Source organism: Desmodus rotundus, chromosome 13 (genome assembly GCF_022682495.2).
Source record: "Desmodus rotundus isolate HL8 chromosome 13, HLdesRot8A.1, whole genome shotgun sequence".
Lineage (NCBI taxonomy): Eukaryota > Metazoa > Chordata > Mammalia > Chiroptera > Phyllostomidae > Desmodus > Desmodus rotundus.
The window spans coordinates 24860593-24880561 of record NC_071399.1 but is presented as its reverse complement, the minus strand read 5'-3'; the positions used below and the strand labels follow the sequence as shown (position 1 = coordinate 24880561).

At 47.6% G+C, this 19969-nt stretch overlaps 1 protein-coding gene across 1 annotated transcript in view; it reads left to right on the top strand.

The window, feature by feature from the left end:
• SFRP1 (secreted frizzled related protein 1) overlaps positions 1-5833 on the top strand; it is a 37837-nt gene extending 32004 nt beyond the window's left edge. The window contains exon 3 of the mRNA XM_024578955.3: positions 5486-5833. Within this exon, the coding sequence (XP_024434723.2) occupies positions 5486-5808 (323 nt within the window). The 3' untranslated portion in view covers positions 5809-5833. The remainder of the gene's footprint in view (positions 1-5485) is intronic.
• The last annotated feature ends 14136 nt before the right edge of the window (positions 5834-19969 follow it).

Here is a 19969-nt window from a genome sequence, read left to right as displayed (position 1 = left end):
TTCTAAACGTCATGATTCATTGAGCTGGGGACTAACTACTCTGAGAACTCATGTTCCTCATTTCCGGGAAATTTCCTTGTATTATTTCTTTGACACTTACGAGTGAAGCACTCGGTCGGAAGCCCTTTGTGCACCTGCACGGGCTGTGATTTGTGCTGCCTCCTGTCGGAGTTTCGTCGTGGGCACTGCAGGTCTTTTCCTTTGGGCTGCCAGTTCCTTTAGACAGAGACCCTTCCGTTCCCCGACTGCGGGGCACAACTGGTGTTGAGACCTGAGGGTCTGAGTCACTCTGCAGCCTTTCTGTCGGTGCAGCACCTCACCGCCCTGTCCTGTCTGGCGTAGCTAAGCCCATGGTCTGCTGGTTCCGACCTTCTGGAGAGAATAAAGTTCTTGGCTGCTGGAGTTGCTGGAGGACTGCCACCTGGATTTATGGGCCGGACGAGTAGATGTGAGTGTCCATTCATACCTTTTCCCAGTTCCTGTGTTTAACACAGCCTCTGCAATGGAGGGCAGGAGTGCCCAGGGGCCCCAGTTCCTGACTGTTCCTGGGGCCTGCCGTGTGGATTGACTCATTCGTACTGGCAGCTGAGTTTTAGCTTTTCCCCTCCCTGTCAAGCCAGCTTCCACTACCCATTTGCTTTCTATTACACTAAATGTTGATAGGTTCTTGTTTCCTTTACCACTTTCCTGCCTGTGTTTATAACTTCTTTTTCACTATAATTCTAAACCGACTCCGAGAAGGAGTGGAAATGATTGCATGCACTCAATCTAACATGTTTAGCTAGAAGTGGCTGGTGGCAAATCTTCACAAACATTCCAGAAGCTTGGTGGCTGTCAGTACGGCATACCTTTTCTCCCCACTTCCCATTGGTTGTCAGCTCTCTGGAATTCGCCCTTACCCCTGTGGCTCCTGGCTCCCACAGGTCAGCAGGGACCCCCCATTGCCAAGTCTGGGGATCTAGTCTCACACTCCTTCCCAAACTGTGCAGCATTTGTGGTCGGGAGTGTTTTCTCCATTCAGAACACCTTCTTCCTGTGCGTTCTGAGTGCCCAGGTTGCCCGGTTTTCCATCTGCACCTATGATGACTTTTGTAATAATTTCTTCTTCTCACCCCTGTGAACATGCTCTCTGGGGTCCATCCTTTTCTTCCCTTCCCTTCCCTGTACTTTACTCATCACTGTAACTCCTATCTAATCAGAAGAGTCTCAAATCCGATTACTAAACCAGCTCCATCCCCACTTTTCCTGTCAGATCTTTCTTGTATTCCTGCAGCAATTCCATGTTATTGGTTGTGTAAACGACTGGCCCTTGGCTAATAGTCGTCCTACATCCCAGCACCCTGTCTAGGTCATTGGAAGAACGGCGGCACCATCAGCATAAGCAGATCAGGGGGAAGAGGTGGTTTTGCAGAGGCCGGGTTTGTCTGGACTGTAGTGAGTTTCCTGTTCCCACTGCAGTCTCGGAGATATGGCCACGCCTCGTGGGAAGTATACCAAGGAAGTGCAATTTGTGGAAAAAGAATATGGTATGGCTTAGGCGACTGAAGTGGAATGAAACTTTGAGACTCTTCCTGAATGTAAGGGATTATTTATTTTAAGATTGCTGAGAAAGACCTAGGCAGCCCCTAATTGTAATCCTAAATTTGGGGTTTTCAAAGTTTCTAGGTCTCTGAATTTTGCAGTGACCGGTGAGGTGAAAGGTGGGAGTAATAATACTCTACTCCTGAAGGACGCCAAGTTGTTGCTAAACACAAACAAAAGCACAAAGCCCCATAGAAGTGTTTTGTTTATTTGTTGTTTTGCTTTAGTTCAGGGCCCAGCTGTCACCGGTAGCCGAGGTCAAGGGCCCAGCGTGGGGGTATTGAAGGCAGCTTTGCCTGCTGCCTGGTATCGCCCAGCATGGTGCTCCAGATGGTAGTACTGTTAGGCCTGCAGACTTCACCCCGCACTTCGTAGATGGAAAACAGACACTCAGGGAGCTCAAAACCAGATTTTGCGGTCACACAGGTAGAACCCAGGACCCAGGACTCCATCCATTGTACCAGCTGCTGCCTTTTGGGGCCTCCCCTCCCTCCTGCCCAGCACCACCATGGGCATCGCAAGCTCAGAAAGCAGTCCAGGGCCGTGACCCCTGGGGTCCAGGTGCCTGTCAGCGAGGTGGGGGCTGGGAGGAGAAGAGGAGGTGATCAGTCCCAGGCTACCGCTGGGCCAGCACCCACCCCATTGCAGCAGCCCCTGGGTGAGGCACGGTGGGGGGTTGCCCACGTATCCACAGGCACAGGGAAATCAACCTCCGACGGCTAATCGCCTATCCAAACATTGTTGGTAATCTGCATCCCTAAAATAAACCCTTGAGAGATGGAAAGATGTTAGTAATTTCTGGCCATATGTGCCTCCTCCTTCCCTGCTTTCCTTACCTCAAAAAAGAAAGTGAGCCAAATGGCAGGCAATAGAGTCTAATGCAGAACACATTTCCATCATTTGATTCCCCTCTCCCTGTGCTGTCCCCCCACTTATGTAAACTGAATTCCTCTACACAGTCATGGCAAAGGACCATTAATTTTTGATTTGAGTTGTGATTAAAAGCAATACAATCAAAAGAGTGAGATAATTTCCACTGAAGCAACATCCTTCGAAGCCTAGTCATGGTACGGTAGGAAAGAGCGGGGTCTTCGAGGGCAAGTATGGCTTCTAATTCTGATTCTGTCCCTCACAAACGGTGGCTGCGTGTTGTCGTTACTTAACCTGAGCCCTCCTCCTTGGTTGTAATAACTAGTAAAGATGATTCTTCACCTGGATGCTGTGAACCACACCGACTGCACCTATGCTGTGCCCATAGGCAGAGCCAGGCATGTGGTGAGTACTGAAAAATGGATGGCTCACTTCTCTGGAAAACAGAGCGCCCACATGGTCAGCCAGCTGTGCACTCGCCTCTCCTGGTGGTGGAATTGATCACTCCTATGGTGACGCTTGGCTCCCAGCATTAGACTTTGGCATGCAGCTTGAGACTCATCTAACGCATGGGGCCACCTCTTAGAAGGTCTTGTGAAAGGAGGACAGTTGTTCCCTGATGCCTTTCTTAGTGGCTTCTCCTGGTCCCATTTGCTGTTTGGCAGAGGGGAGGCAGAGATGGGCCTGAATAGTGAGTCTCCTCTTGTTGGCTCCTCATTCAATCCCACTGAGAACCTTTCTCATTTAACCAGCGATGGAGCAGCACAATTGAAGTCTTTTCTCAAGTGAACCCCGGGTACAAGGTCTGTAAGCCAACAAGGGAAGCTTACCCAGGCGTGGGCCTGTTTGGGCATGTCTGAGGTGAGGTCCTGGAGGAGTGGTTTCTGCTGCTTTCCATTCTGCATCCCCCCTGCTGGTCCCACTGCACTCTGTCCACAGTGCAGGTGGGAGTCAAGCATGGGCAACGGTGCTGGCCAATGGCTGGTTTGGGCTGGGGGGAGGGCTAAAGAAAGGACCTCAGTGGGAAGCGGCTCAGCTCCGCTGTGTGTGTGGGGAAGCCTGGACCATCCTGTGAGGTCAGTGCTAATCCTCAGGGAGAGCTTTTTGCTGTTAGGTGCCCAGTTCCTGAACCCACTGCCACCCTTGGGCATCAGGCATTTCATAAGAAACACCAGGTCTGGGGTATTATGTGGGGTTAAGTAGGTTGCAAAGTCTGGAGCCCTTTTTGTAAGAAAAAAAAAAGTGGTGGGAACATGTTGAATTTACTGACTTTGACTCATTCATTAAAGATTTGTTTCTAGGACTTTTCCCCCCACCCATTTATTCTTGGGTTAGGCCAAGGGTGTGCTTTCTAATCAACTAAACATTGAATTATGAAGGCTTCACAATGCAGCTTTTCCTTGGCCAGAATAGTGTCTGTCAACGAGGAGGAGCTCTTTTTACCGTTTCATAAGTAAACTCATTTTGAAATGTGGGTGAAACTGGGAAGAGTCTGCGCCCCTCCCTCTTATTTTCTTGGTCCATTTAATCAGTTCTCTTAAGTTTCGGGTTCATTATAAAGACTTTTGCAACCAGAGAGTCGGCATGGGCAGCCAAGTGGTTAAAAGTGCACATTCAGACATGGGTTTCAATTCAGGGTTCGTGAGGTCCTAAATCGACTTTGGGCAAGTCAACGGAACCCTTTATGCCTCAGTTTTCTCAACTATCAGTTGAGAAAATAATTGCACCTTCCTCACGGAGTTGTTAGGTTTAATTGAGGGAATCGCACGGAAAATACTCAGCACACTCCCTGGCATGCCACATGCTTTCATCATCGTTAGCTGTTGTTATTCAGTTCCCATTCAAGCCTTTCCTCATGGAGTGTGGGTGGAGGCTCTGCATTATTCAAAAGAGGGGGCTGAGTAATTTTGAATTCGGAGGGATGCAGAGGATGTACAAATTTTCTGGTGATTCGCATCTAGAAAAGGATTTCCAGCTCCTTTGGAAACATGTGGGGCTTGCTGGTCTTCCAGAGAAGAGTGGGCTGCAGTAGCGATGCCGTGTGCCGACTCACGGACAACTTAGCGAATGCCTCCACCCCGAGTTATCTGCATCAGCAGAGCCTGTGCAGCCGTCGCTGAAGTCAGGTGCGCACATTAATGTTAAAGTAACGTTAAGTTGGGGTCTATACAAACAAAGAAAAAGAGAAGGCAGAGTCGGTGGACACACTTGCTTTCTTTCCCTTCCTGCGGGGTGTGCTGAGAATGGAAGCAGCCCATGGACCTTATTAGCTTTGAGGGTTCATCACCTGGACTTACCTACTGGACTTCACCAGGACTTGGGTTTGGAGCCGTGTGGGTCTACTCAGTGGATAGAACATTCGTGGCACCTGCTAGAGGCTGATTAGCGGTTGACAAAACAGTAGCAGTCAAAACTCCTTAAAATGTGCCGTCAAAAATCCTTAAAAGACAAACTTGTGGGGCGCCGATTTCTCCAGTGCTGAGGTTGGGTGTTGATGTGTAATGCACTTGAGCGTGACCATTTGAAGCACCCTGTAACTTGCCCTTGCTGGGTGTGCACACATAGAACATTGTTCAGCGGAAACAACTTTCGAGAACTTTATGACCCTTGGATGTTAAAAAAACTAAACCAATAACTTTCTCTTAAAAATAAAAACTTAGGGTATGATTTTGAATGCAGAAGTGTAAAGCATTAGATCATGTGGATTATATTGGATTATATGATCCCCGTCTTCTCTTAAAGCATTGTGTGATATTCTGAGTCACCGAGTTTTAACAAAGAGAAGTAGGATTTGGTTTTGAAAATGTATGTGAGACTTGCGGCACCTTGGTATGGGCGCCACAAAACTGGAATCAGTACATACAGGTTGACTGAGGTACTTATTTATAAAACTGTCTCCTTTTGCTTGCCGTCTGCCTTGCATTTCACCTTCCTCTTCAGCCAGAGGTTCGGGTGATTGCTTTCCACAAAAGACTGTTCTAAAATGCTTTCTCTCCCCTTCTCTCCTTGCCCCCTCTGCCCTTACCATCTCTAGCACTGAGGATGAAAATAAAAGAAGTGAAAAAAGAAAATGGTGACAAAAAGATTGTCCCCAAGAAGAAGAAGCCCCTGAAGTTGGGACCCATCAAGAAGAAGGAACTGAAGAAGCTTGTCCTGTACCTGAAGAATGGGGCAGACTGCCCCTGCCACCAGCTGGACAACCTCAGCCACCATTTCCTCATCATGGGCCGCAAGGTGAAGAGCCAGTACTTGCTGACGGCCATCCACAAGTGGGACAAGAAAAACAAGGAATTCAAAAACTTCATGAAGAAGATGAAAAACCACGAATGTCCCACTTTTCAGTCGGTCTTCAAGTGACTCTCACGGGGTGGTTTGGGGAGGGAGCCGGGGGTTGGGGTGAGGGGTGGGGGCTGAGCAGACAACCCTGGAACTCACTGCTTCTTCTGTGGGTGGAGGACGTTGTAATCCAGCTGGCTTTCCTCTTGCAGCATCCCTACTCTTCCCCTCCACAGCCACGCTCCAGACAGACCCCAGTGTAGCCAATATGTAGAGCCACACACCCAGGTAAGGAAACCAGTTAGATTAGGAAGTCTCGTAAGGTCTACAGTCTGGACCGGCATGTCACTGAGTAAAAGGAGGTGCCACACCATTTCCACCAGAGACACACTTGCTAAAGAAAAATTTGCCACTGAAAAGGGGGACTAGGCAAAAATGTAAAAGACAACAGCAGAAAAGTAAGAGAGAGCAGCAAAAAATAATCCCTGCGACTTTCTTTGTGTCCATTACCAATAGCTATCGGTCTTTCGGCTAATCTATTCCTTTGGAACTAGACGTTTCACACTATCGCTAAGAGAAACATTGCATTTGGTTCCCGAGCAATTTCCCTTTCTGTCTGCTTTAGACAGAAACAGACACCTACCACGCTTACAACTTAAGATCAGTCTCAGAGAGGAATAGGTACAGGGAAGAAAAGGGCAAGTTCAGTGTGTAGTAGTGAAAACAAGGGGAGTCAGGCCTGCCCTGCCTTCCCATGTGGCTGTCTTTCGCTATGAATCAGGGTCTCAGATGCCATGTGAGTGGCAGCTGACATCAGCCTCGGTGTATGTCACACCACCACACACGTGGGGGGCACGTGTCTGCCTTTGTGTGGGGAAAAGGAAACCTGGTGGGCACTGGACCCATGGCATGAGAGAGACGATGGTTAGTGGTTTTCCAAAGACGTAGTTAAAGAAGAGAAAAAGCAAAAAACTTAGAACAGTCCGGCAAATTGCTAGTCAGGGGGAACTGTAATTGGGCAGAGAGCTTAGTATTCTAATTTCATCTGTTTATTCCATTTCACGTTTCTTTAAAGAACAACAACTGAAAAGCCCAGTTGCTTTTCAAGGGTTTTTTTTGAAAGTCTACATTGAGCCTGTGAAAGGTGTACTAAGACCAGGGTGTCTTGGAGCATCTGAGGCCACTTTTCCAGCAGTGCCGCGCTGTCACTAGGCACTTTGGGAGGGAGGTGGGTCCAGCTGGTAGCCTAGCTGTGTGGCCGTCCTCCCTGAGGGGTCCTGCGCTGCTCCTGGCTGAACACAACACTCATCGGGACTCACACGCTTCCCATCCTTTTCTTTCCTGTGAAGAAACGGATTCCTTTAACTTGATTGCCTACAGGTCAAAGAAATTGAGGACAGCCAGCCTGCCTGTCCTGCATTTAAAAAAATTATTTTTATTTCTGCAGAGGGAAAGTTAAGCCACAAGTGTCTCCTCATCCAAGGGGAGAATTTCCAGGGCAACACATCTCTGCAGTTTTCCTGAGTGCCCTAAGATGTTTCTCAAGCCCTGTGTTTATTAAATGTGTACATAAACCTGTTCACTTAATTCCTCTTGTCGAGTGTATGGGAAATAACTCGAAACAATCAATGCTGATTTCTTCCCCAAGCCAGATTCTTAATCCTCTTTAGCACCTGGAGGACTTGAGTGATTGTCCCTCTTGGCAAATGGCCGTACTCAATGTGGATGCTGCAGAGAGGCCAGGAAGTGTTACTGCGAGGCTCTGGCCCTGGCCCGACACAGAAACAGTGGAAGATGCTGTTAACTTCTGAAGACTCCGGTCTGAAAAATCAGCCTGCCAACCTCGTTACCTACCTGAGGGTTATCCTGATATAATTAACCTCTCACAAGTAGTGATCCTATTATTTTAACACCTTTGTTCTCTCTGACCTTCAATCATAAAGTGTGGGGGATCTTAAGTGACTTGCCTGTAATTTTGGATGGTTTAAAAGATGTGTATATATATTAGTTCATTAGAAATATTCTGCTTTACCATTGTCAGCTGAAATTCAGAGCAATTTCATGAGTGCATGGATCTGGGTCTTAGTTTTGGTAGATTAACTCGTTCATTGACTATATGATCTGATGTATCTGCTTGTTGTGACAGCAAATCACGCCCGGGACCCTTACTCCGAGGTAGGGGCCATGGGGGAGGGGCCTATGTGGGGGATTAGCGGTCAACGCAGAAAGATGATGGAGGAATGACAGGTGGCCGTGCTGTGTGCCTCTCTACGTGGGGATTCTCTGGTAGAAGGGGACGTGTTCAGAAAAAGTTCAAAATAGATGGGAGTTGTGAATTGCAGCTACAGGTTTTACCCCAAGCCCAGAGTCCTAGGACTGTGAGCTCTACTGTTGGTTTGAGACACCCACAGCTCTCTCCACCACACCTCCACAGTTTCAGGGTGCAAAGGGAGGCTGCGGGCCCAGAGCTGCCTTTTTATCTCAAGCCTTTGTTTTGCCCCCCAAAAGGATATAACAAAACCAATGTACAGACTCATTGGCTTGGTCATTGGTTTCCAAAAGAGTAGGGTATGTGTGTGTGTGATTGATAATTATTGCTAGTACAAAGGTCACATTTGTAAAGGTTTAAAATGATCATTCTGGGCTGAATCCTGTGAGGTCATTGGCAGAACTCAGCTCAATCCTCAAAAAAAATAGTTATCTTAGAAGATAGAAAGGGGCATGAGAACTCCTAGGACATTTTACTTTTAGAATATCCTGCATAACACTTGGCTCTTGATGCTGCTGAATAGCACTGAGGCAGAATCCAATCACAGCTCTAAGTTTTCATTTGCATCTGTAAATTTCAGAAACACCTTTTCCCAAACCTAGAATCTGTGTTTCTCATCAGACTCCAGGTGCCAGTTGCCGAAGTGTAACTCTATATCGTGTGGGCTCGGATGATCTGTTTTGGAAGCAAACCCTAGGAAACTCCCAGGGAATCACGTGCTGGCCATTCTGACCGGTCACCAGCAGATACATAGGACACAGAGTTCTTGTCTTCTCTAGTTCCTTCCTGTAGCATTCTTCTTTTAGAGTCTAAATCTTTTACGAAAGCTTTGAATACTGTGAAAACGATGTTACATTCCATTTCATTTGTGTTTTTTTTAAACTACATTTTACCAGAGGTTTTGATGTTATCACCTATGTTAATAGTAAATCCCGTATGTGTTCATTTTATTTTCATGCTTTCCCTGCCATGTATCAATATTCACTTGACTAAAATCACTCAATTAATCAATGATAATGTGAGTTGTGACTTCTTCCCCCCGATGACGCCACGCACCCTCCACTCCTGACTTTTTCCAGCGATGTTTCCTGGTCAGTTTAATAGACTCCCAGGGGCAAATGGCCTGGGTGGGCTGAGAAGCACCTGCAGGCGCCACGGGCTACCCTCACCCCCTCCCACCTTCACCATCTGCCCCCATGGACGACTTGGGGAGTGTTTCTCTTGGCTGTGTGTTTCAGCTCAGCAAGAAGGTTAAATACTTGCTATACAAGAATGTAGTATTTAACTCTGCCCAAGTTTCTTTCTCTGGTTTCAGATGCTCTTTCCCCTCTGGCCAATTCAGTTTTGAAATTAATGACTAAAATTAGAAAATTCTCTGGTGTCTGGAATCTCAGACCCACAGGAGACCTTTGAGGAGACCTTTTTGGTTTATAGATTGAGAAGCTAGGATGAGAGATGGCTGGGATTTCCCAAAGTGGGGCTCCTGGGTCAAGGGTGTTGCTAGAACTGGAACCCAGGGCTCCCAACTCCTAGTCTTGTGGGAACAACGTCTTACCACTAAACTTCCCTTTGGACCCAGAGGGAGGCCCGTGCCAGGTCCATGCTGTTTCATATGAGGTTATGTGCTCGTTGCCTAAGGAATTGTTCAGTGTGACTTAATTCTGTAAGCAATTACAGTGACAGCTTCAGTTGATGTCATTCCCTGATTTAACAAGGCACTTCCCAACCTCAGATGACTGGCAATGTTACCTAGAGGCGAGCAAATACTTCACCACACAAAACCACCCCTCTGCACAGAGACACTCAGGCATGGTTTAGGGACTTGTAAAACATTCCATTGAAGTTCGCTCCAGGACAGAAAGATTTTCCTGTGCTAGTCTATCTGACCGATGAACTAGTGATACTCTAGCCCAGCGAAGGAAAAGACTGGCATTTCCTTTCAGCTCTCCTGTGGCTAATAAGAATGAAAATCTCTCAGACTGGGCATGGCTGGCATCATCACCCCACTGAAGTCCCACCACCGTGACCCACGGGTTTCCACTGCTGTTTGATTAAAAAAAAAAAAAAAAAGCAAAAGGACGATGAAGTGTATACAAAGGCATCTTGGCTTCAGCTGCTGGAATGTCCCTGGAATTTGGGGTGTCCAAGGGTCAGGACTGCTTGAACCTCGTGTCTAGAAGAGGCTGGCTGCACTAAAACAGCAGCCTTGCCTTCAGAGCTCTATGGCATCCACACCTCTGGAAGGAATTGTACCGGTGCTCGCCTACTTAGAGGCAGAAAGAATTGAAGGGTCAGTCACTACGTTATGCAACTTGAGCTGGTCCTATTTCTAATGCTGTGAAGGAACGCGGACGTGCCAGCATTTCACTTTTGCTCCTGAGAAGGAAACCTGTTTCGATCATCCAATAGTGATCCAAGGAAATAGGAAGAATCATTCTTACATCTTAGTAGGTATCATGGAGGGGAACTTGCTAACGTGCAATTTCTGGCTTCCACCCTTCAGAGATTCAAGTTCAGAAGGTTTTCCATGGGGCCCTAGACTCCGAACTTGGAACTAGCACTCTAGGTTTTCCAGATGCCAGCAGTCCACTGGGTCTTACTTTGTAAAACATTCTGGTAGGACATAAGTGGCTTATGAGAGAGATTTTTTTGTTATTTCCCTTTCCCTACCCACACGCTTCATATTACTGTAGTCCTGTTGGAAGTTCTGTGAGCCGTTCTTACTAGGTATTGGTTAATAGAGGTAAATCAGATACATAAGGGAGGGACTGAGCCTAACCCCTTTATACTGGGTACATCTGGCTCTCCAAGGAGTGCTTCTCAAACTTCAATATGCATGTGAGCCACCTGGATACCTGGCTGAAATGCAGATTCCTATCCGGTCGGTCTGAGGTGGGGCTGGATTTCTGCATTTCTGATGGGCCCCTGGTGAGAGGAGAAGCTGGCCCAGCCTGGCCAGGACACCTGGAGTAGCGAGGCTCTAAGGGGTGGGAGAGGAGTGCTGCTGAGGCTCAGTGGTGTCCTTGCTCCCCGTAAAAACTCATCGCTGCGGTCCCCACATAGAGCCCATCTCCTAGAGACTCAAAATATTTACCATGCTTTGGGTTGGAAAGAAAATCAAAACTGCGCAAGAGTCACAGTTAGAGACCCAAAGCTGGGTGGGGCTTATCCTCTCGACCACCGAGTATATTTCACTCAACCAGCCTTGAGAGTTGGTTCTTTTTCCTCAGACTCCACTTATTTTGGAAACTCACAGATCCCTTCCTTTTCTTCTTCCTTGGCAAAGTTCTAGAATCTGGTCTCTGCCCTTTACCCAAGTCTCCCAGCCCCCTGTCCTGGACCACCAGGGGTCCTTGGATTTAACCAACTGGTGGTATTTCCGTCGACGGTTAAAGTAATATCAGGCTTTGACAACAGAATTGGGACTTTTCGTGTTCCATTTGTTCACATCTGGGCAGTTTCAGGCTCAGGTTATAGGAGAGGCCAAGGCAAGGTGGGGGGTGGGGAACTGCAGTATTTGGAGGGGAAATCCCACCTCTTTGATAAATTGAGGACAGCCTGCCAAGCAAGGCTGATTTACTGGGGGAACGGGCGTTAGGAATTTCTGTCCGTGAAGGCTGAGGAAGGCTGCCTTTTGTAGGGTTGGAGAAGATGGGTACCAGAACAAGCTCCAAATAGGAGCAGAAAGCTCCCGTGTCTTTATACATCTGTGGACTATTTAGATAAGACGGGACTGTACTTAATCACGGAGGGAGTTGTTTGCTTAAATAAAGGGAGGGGAAGTTGCATGTGCGTGTTTAAGGAGAGACAGAGGAGGTGGGAGGAAGGAGAAAGGATCCAGCAATTTTCCACAGCTGAAACCCCACCACGTGGTTTTAATTTAGGATGACCTTCCCATCACCTGAGTGCCAGAATTGGTGGGTGGGAGCCAGGTTGAAGGGTTTGGAATTCTCATGGTTCTGTTCTTGGGTTCAGTGAGGCTCCGCCATGGGCAGCTGTGAGGTCCAAGGAAAGGTTCTTACTTCTGCCCTTCGCTGGGGTGCCTGCGTCCTGAGTTCTAGAGCTGTGCATGCTCAGGGAGCCTGCCCATTGGCTAGCTAGGTGGGGGCCTTGGCCGGGACTTCTCTGAGTTTCCCTAGATGCCAAGACTTAGAGCAGCCAAAACCCAGAACTGCACATGAGATTTCCTTTCAAAACAAACAAACAAACAAACAAACAAAGAATTAAGAAGGAAAAAGGAGACCCTGCTATGCGGAAATGCTTCGCCCACAACCCCGTCTCCATTGCATTTCTCACTAATGCTCACCAGCCTCTGCTGTCACGGTTTGGACCTGGGAATGCACTGGGTGTGGGAGGCGGTTTAGGAGTCTCAGTTTCCATTTTTGCCGGCTAGTTCCCTGTAGAGTTTATGCAGATCTGGGTAATTTTGCCTCTTTGCCTAGAAGGTTAAGTTCATAATCTGAAAGAATAAACTCCTAACAGGCCAAAACCCAAGTGCCTATTTCACAATGTGGCCCAGGGACAGCCAGGGTGGGTTTCACAGAATTAACTGGATTCCTCTGGGGTCAGCACTGCCTCCCAAAGCTGGCAGCTGAGGCCACCGAGAATCTAAATTTGGCTGCTAGTCTTGGTTGGTGACTCAGTGACTTCCAGCAGCAGTAAATCCCTCAGGCATGGCAAATCAGGTCCTGACCTGGCCCTGGTGGGGGGAAGGCCCCACAGCCCCTGCAAAGGATGCAGAGGAGGGGGCGGGGGAAGAGGAGGCAGCTTGTAGTTGGCTAGAGAAAAAATAAGCACCAGCCTGCAAATGGCAATTAAGGTCAGCGCGAAACCTTCCTAGCTCTGCCCCGGACTCGCCAACCATCAGGTGTAAACTCTCTGCATCCTCCCTTAACTCTCTGAAGTTGCCTTCTTACTTCAGATGCCTCCTCTCTGCAGTGCAGGACTGAAAGTTCTTATGACATGGAGGTTGGAGATGGGTGATGAAGACATCCCACGATGGAAACAAGGCAGGGACTGCTTAGATGAACAGCAGGACCCATACTTGCATTGATTTCCACTCCACAGGCTGGAAAGAAAGAGCTCACCTTTAACCCCTCCGGAACTGTCTTCACTGCACTGTGAATCTTGATAATGAAAAAGGACCGCTGGTGTATCCCGATCAGTGTGGCTCCTAGCAAAACATTTGCATCCTAGACCCTCATTCCTAGGCCACCTCATTCTGAGCTGGAGAGAGCACAGCTGTGCACTCCCCAGCTCTTCGTGGGGGCACTGTTTTCTCCAGGTGGTTCTCAGCAAGCCTCAGTCTGAACCTTCAGCAGGTCCAGAGAAAATTCTCTCCTCTTTTCTGACTCACTGTTTCCTCCCCGCCTAGCGGATGGAAATGAGTTTGTTCAGGAGAAGTGGTTTCAACTGCAGGAGAAAGAGATCCAGCTTTCAATCAAGTCAAATGAAATTCATGTGTCTCAAAAGGCACACACACAGGCGTGCGTGCACACACACACATACCCAGTCACATACGTGCCCAGAGAGGGTCACAGCTCCGCCCCAGGGGGCCTCTTTTTCCAAAGCACAGACTGACTGCTCAGGGTCTGTATTTGTTGCTCTCATTTTCGTAATCACTGTTATGTGTTCAGATGATTGTGAGTGGCATTGGGCATGTTTGTTCTCATGTAATTGCTTGTTTCCTACTGAAATTTCCATGTCAGACCCTCTCATTGTTCTCATTATCGCTTGCCTCATATTCTGCCTGCCAGAGAAGGCCCATCACAGCGCCTTTGGTACGGTTGGTATCGATTATGGGGCCCAGTGCGGGTTCCCCTTGCAGGCAGACCCTCAGGCAGCTGGGCTGTCAGGAGCCGGCCGCAGGAATTCGGGGCTGTGAGCAACAGCTCCGGCTTGACCAGCTGGAGTTCCTGGTGGCTGGGCCAAATATCAGGACAAGGGAGACTTGACAAGGGCCTGGCCTGCCTCCTGATTTTGGATTAGGTTAAACTCGGAGTGCATTTTGCACTCCCATCCCAAGTATTTCAGAGGAAATGTGACCCCTGTGTTTCTCATTCATGTGCACTCAGCTCACTCGAATGTTGATTTACAAAGGGCGAGTGATGTCCAAACCAACCTCTAGGGCTTCTATTCCAAGCCAGGCTTTTTTTTTTTTTTTCCTTTCTTATGACTTTTTGTGAGTAGGTAGGTGGGAAGAAGAAATCAAAGATTTTGCCTTTGAACTGGGGAGTTGCATTCCATCAGGAATAAAACTTGGACGGAGAGGACAGGAGCATAGACCTTTGGAATCAATTGGGTTCTATATTGGACAAGTCATGTGCTTCCAGACCTAATCAGAACCACCTGGACTTCCTCACAGCCCAGTCACTTTCCAGGCAGCACGAAGCATTTGAACTTGACCTGTGCTGAACACGAGCCAGAGTACATAAAAAGAAAGACCATCATCTGTTTACAGGAATAAACGTGTGTCTACAGAGAGCGCTTGGAATTCTGGGATAAACACCCCATATTGTCTCTTTTCTTTTTCACTTGAAATTCCTGCAACTACCTCCTGTGAACACTAAGTTCCTCTTTCAAAAACCCAACCCTTCCAGGAACTTAAGGTGTATTTCCTTATGGGGTGCACATAAAACTTGTTTGGAATGGGGTGAAAGAACGATGACACACTATAAATTCAGCCACAAGTGCCTTCTTTGGCCAGCAAACTCTTTTAGGAAGCCCCGGGCTCTTGCCCATTTCTCATTTATTTCAGGAGAGGAACTAAAAAATAATGTATCCCTGAACTTGCCAGGAGCACATTTCTTCCAGGGTGTGGATGTGCATGTGTGTGGGTGTGACTGTACATCAGTGTCAACATGTGTAGGTGTTGGCGTTGGTATGTGTGTGCTTGAGTTTGTGTTGATGTCTGTGTGTGTAATGCGGCTCCAAAATCAGGCCCCGCTTTTGCAAGGACCCACCCTACTCTGAGTACGATAGAATGTTAAAGTGTTCACTTGTGTGGGCCAAGTCTGCCTTGTATTGATCACTGTTGTTTCTGGGGTGCTTTAATCACTTCAACCTGTTTATAGTCACCCCTTTACCACTGCCATTGCCCTCAGCATTGTGCCTTGCACGTGGCTTGCACACAAGTGATTTGTGTGGGATGGTTAAGAAAGAAGAGGGGTGGGTTGGAAACAACTGGACCACCAAGTCCTGCCGACCATGGCCTGTGTGGGGCCATCCAGGAGAAAAGAAAGTTACTCTGAAGGGTGAAGAGATTGGGCAGCATGTCAACAGCTTTGCTGTCTCTGCCTGGGAGCCCCTTCCTCATCTCCTATTGGCGCCATTGGGTTGAAGGTGTCTTCAACTAAACTAGCTTTGCTTTTTTCCATTATGAGAGGAAAATGGTGAATTTATGCCAGTAGATTTGAATTTGTTAAAGGTTGGTTTGACTTTACAGACGGTGTCCATCAGCTGCTGACATACCAGGGAAATTAGGGAAAAGCTGGTTTTCCAGTATTTTTTGGCACAGGACCCAGCAACTGACAGTGGATCAAAATGAGGGCTCATAAAGCACAGAGCCAGGACCCGGAGTGCCGAGCGCTTTCTTATAAGATACTTTCAACTCTTATCTTTCTGAACAGTTAAATGTCTGCATTTGGCTCACCCCCTTGGGACCATTTATTGACTTTTTAGAATGATCTGTTCTGGGGCAAGTAGTAAAGACCTCAGTTGGCCAGAAAATCTGGGACATTTTCTCCTAAATAAGCAGTTCATTTTGGGTCTTTTATGTGAAGTTAACTCTTCAAGATTCCTTGTTGTAGGACTTGAAAAAACATACTCAGGAGGCAGGAAAAAATACCACCAGCATCAAAACAAAACCCAACCAGCAACAACAAAACAATGAAGCCAAAAACCAAAATCCTAAATTTAACATAGGTCTGCAAAGAAAGGATTTCTGATCAACTCACTCATAGACTCTGAAACAGAAAGTATCAGAAAGGAAGGGCTGATCTGGTTCACAACCGTCCCCTTGGGGCCGGTCTGACATGCAGGGCACATACACTGTGTTCGCTGGGACAGGGCTTTATCCAGTTATTTTTCTATCACTTCAGGGCATCTTAAGAAGAGCCAGAGTATTGCAGTTAGCTTAAAATACAGTTCCTCACAGGCAACATGAGAAAAAAAATAGATAAATTAGACTACATCAAAATTAAAATCTGTGCATCAAAGAGAACAATCCACAGAACTGAAAGACAAACCATGGAATGGGAGAATTTGCAAATCAGGTATGTGATGAGGGATTAATATCTAGAATGTATAAAGAATCCCTACAACTCAAAAACAAAACAACAACGTACCAATTAAACATGGGCAAAGGACTTGAAAAATAGATATTTGTATCCAAAGAAGGTATAGCAATGGCCTGGGTGCACTTGCAAAGGTGCTGGGTATCAGTCATCATAAGAAAATGCAAATCAAAACTACAACGAGACACCACGTCTCACCCATTGGATGGCTGCTATCAAAAATAACCCCTCGATTACAGGAACTACTATAAAGGACACATGAACAAATCCAAGGGGGAGGGTGGAGAGGGGGGAGGGAAGTGGGTTCACCTGGAGTGGGGTGAAGGGATGGGGGAAAAGGCATACAACTGTAATTAAATAACAATAAATAAATTAAAAAAAAAAAAAATAACCCCTCATATAATAACTCCCCCAAAACTCAGAAAACAACAATTGTTGGCAAGGAGGTGGAGAAATTGAAACCCTTGTGCATTGTTGGTGGGAATAGAAAATAGCACAGCTGCTATGGGAAATAATATGACCGTTTCTCCAAAATTAAAAATAGAGTTACCATATGTGATCCAGCAATTTCACTTCTAGGTACATCCTCAAGAAGACTGAAGGCAAGGTCTTGAAGAGCTATTTGTACGCGCACGCTCCTAGCAGCATTATGCACAACAGACCAAAGGTAGATGAGTGGGTAAACAAAATGTGGTATAGTCATACAACGGACTATTATTCAGCCTCAAAAAAGAAGGAAGTTCTGACGCATGCCACAATGTGGGTGAAACTTGAGGACAATAGGCGAAGTGAAATAAGCCAGGCACAAGAAGACACATGCCGTATGATTATAGGAGGCACCTAGAGTAGTCAGATTTCTAGAGACCTAGAGAAGAGTGGTGCCTGCAGGGGCTTGGGGTGGGGGAGTGGAGAATGTTTGATGGTTACAGAGGCTCAAGGTTGGAGGATGCAAAGAGAACTAGAGTTCATTTGCACACACTGTACACTTAAAAATGGTCAACGGGGTAACTCTGGCTATGCGTATTTACCCACAATTAAAAATATTGCTCCTTTTTTCCTGGGAATTTCTGGGACAAAAGAGGCTTTCCAAAGTTCAGGAATATGTGAGTTGGAAGCTATGTGTGCAGCAAACCCTTACTTATGAATTACTTCTGCAGTTTCGTGGCCTCCGAAATGGAAAAAAGACTTCATGGGGTGAGTTTTCCACCTCCTTCTGCTCACCACACTGGGGAGCACAAGAGGAAAACAGCTACACCCAAATCAAAAGTGATCCCAACTCTTGCTGTGGCAAGATTTTCCAACCCCAGCAGGCGAGCTCGTCGTCCCTCCCTCCACACACCCACACTGCTCTAGCCAGCTCAGCGGGCATCTTCCACGCGATAACACCACTTCCCCGTCTCACCGCTGGGCTGGGCTGGAGCCCAGAACTCACCCCTTCGGGCCTCCTAGGGACCCAGTTGTCTGGAGGAAGAGAAAGGAACTCTCTTCGGCTCCACTGAGGCACTCACAGCTTTACCACATTTGTGGCCCTGCTCCTTGCTGGTGTGAACAGAGGAGGCTTGGGTCATGGGCTTCATGTTGGAGGGGACGTGTATCCAAAAAACATGTTCTGTCAACAAAAGAGGCTTTCCAAAACTGTTGCCAAGAACATTACTTCTTTTTGTTTTATTTTTTAATTGATTTTTTAGAGAGAGAGAGAGAGAGAGAGAGAGAAACATCCATTTGTTGTTCCACTTAATTATGCATTATTGGTTGATTCTTGGATGGGACCTGACTGGGGATCAAACCCACAACCTTGGTGCATCAGGACGAGGCTCTAACCAATGCACTACGTGGCCAGGGCCAAGAATGTTACTTCTTATTTGCCATTCCTTTTCCCAGTATTTAAGACGTCCTATTTTATCTTTTTCCTCCTTGCTCACTTTTTTCTTTTCCATTTTTAAAGAGTCATCTTTTTTCATTTCTCTCCCTTTGGTCCCTCCTATCTCCCACCTGCAATCTTCTGTTTTTCCTGCTCACTCCGCATCTTCCTCTCTTCCTCGGCTCCCCTTCATGGCCAGATACCATGCTTGGTGCAGGAACTCTTGTTCCAAGGTGTGACATAGCTGGATCTGGCTCAGGGACACTCTCGCAGGCTGGGCCACACTCAGGTAATCTGTCTCAGCCATAGAAGTTCAGGCAGCCCCCTCTGCACAGGCACAGCCAGACAGGAAACTGTCCCTCCGGCTCACATTCTCAGTCACCTCATCCAGACTGCCTATGACTTATGGGGAGCCATGCCTGATTTATTGCTGGGTGTCACAGGTGACCTGCAGGAATTACAGCCAAGGGGAGGGACAGGAGGGATGCTGGCTTGGTTCCTGTAGTTATGAAATGTGCTGCCCTGTGCCTGCACGCTGCCGTCTACCCTGGTACATCCTCAGAGCAGGAACGAAACAACCCAGATCGTTTTCCAGCTGGGCGGCACATTCCTTCCACAGCTCATCACTCTGTAATCAGGCTTGTGCCCGTGTGCGCACTGGGGGTCTGAACAATAGTGGTTTCCCCCCCACAACGCTAACCTGTCTTCCAGCCGTCAAGTCTGCTTCTCCATCTTGGGACAACTGGCCCGGGGGTCGGACACCCTGCTGGGTGGTAAGAGCCTGAGAGATGAAAGGAAATGTCCTGCTTGACTGAGACAGGGGATAGCTGGTTTCCTCATTTTTTTTAACCCCTTTTGTCATTGACTAGAGAGAGAGAGAGAGAGAAACACCAACCCCTTGTTCCACATATCTGTGTACTCACCAGTTGATTCCCGTATATGCCCTGACTGGGGATTGGACCTGCAACTCTGTCCCATTGGGATGATATTCCAACCAACTGAGCCACCCAGCCAGGGCTGGTGTCCTCATTTTCTGAAGAGCTGAGAGAGGCACAGAGCCCTTCGAAAGGGTCCATTTAGCAACGGACAATTTTTCTTAGTGCTGTTGGGATTTCCCTGGCAGGGATCCATCAGGACTGGGGCCTTCCTGGCACGCAGGTGGGGGAACAGACAGACAGCTGTTTGTCTCTGCCCAGTCTGCTCCATCCAGACTGAAGGAGAAGGTGCTGCTGTTCTCAATCATTGATAGAAGTCAACTTCATTGGGCAGCCACTGTGTCAGCTATTATGAAGTTTGCGAAGAAAAAGCAGAAATTGCCCTGGCTGGTGTGGCTCAGTTCCTCGTCAGGGCACATGCCTAGGTTGTGGGTTCAGTCCCTGAACGGGGTGAGTACAAGAAGCCACTGATCGATGTTTCTCTCATACATTGATGTTCTCTCCCTCTCTTTTTCTCTCCTTTCCCCTCTCTCTAAAATCAATGGGCATGTCCTCAGATGAGAATAAATTAAAAAGCAGAAATAAAGAAATAAAATCCAAGTATTTTACCATCTCACAGGGAAGGTAAGGCACAGGCCTGGATGACCACGGTGCTGAGTGGGAGATGAGGTGTGCAATAAGAGAAGTGCGGATGAACTCCCCCGAGAGGTCCCAGGGCAGTGCCATCCAGGAGGGTCAAAACCCCGGGGCAGATGGCACTGCAGTTGTGCCTCAGAGAATGGTTAGGACTAGATATGCCAAGTCAGGAAGAGGGCATCCCGGGCAGAGGGCAAAGCAGAACACTGAGTTAGGAGCTGATGCTGGGGACCCGTTGCAGGTTGAT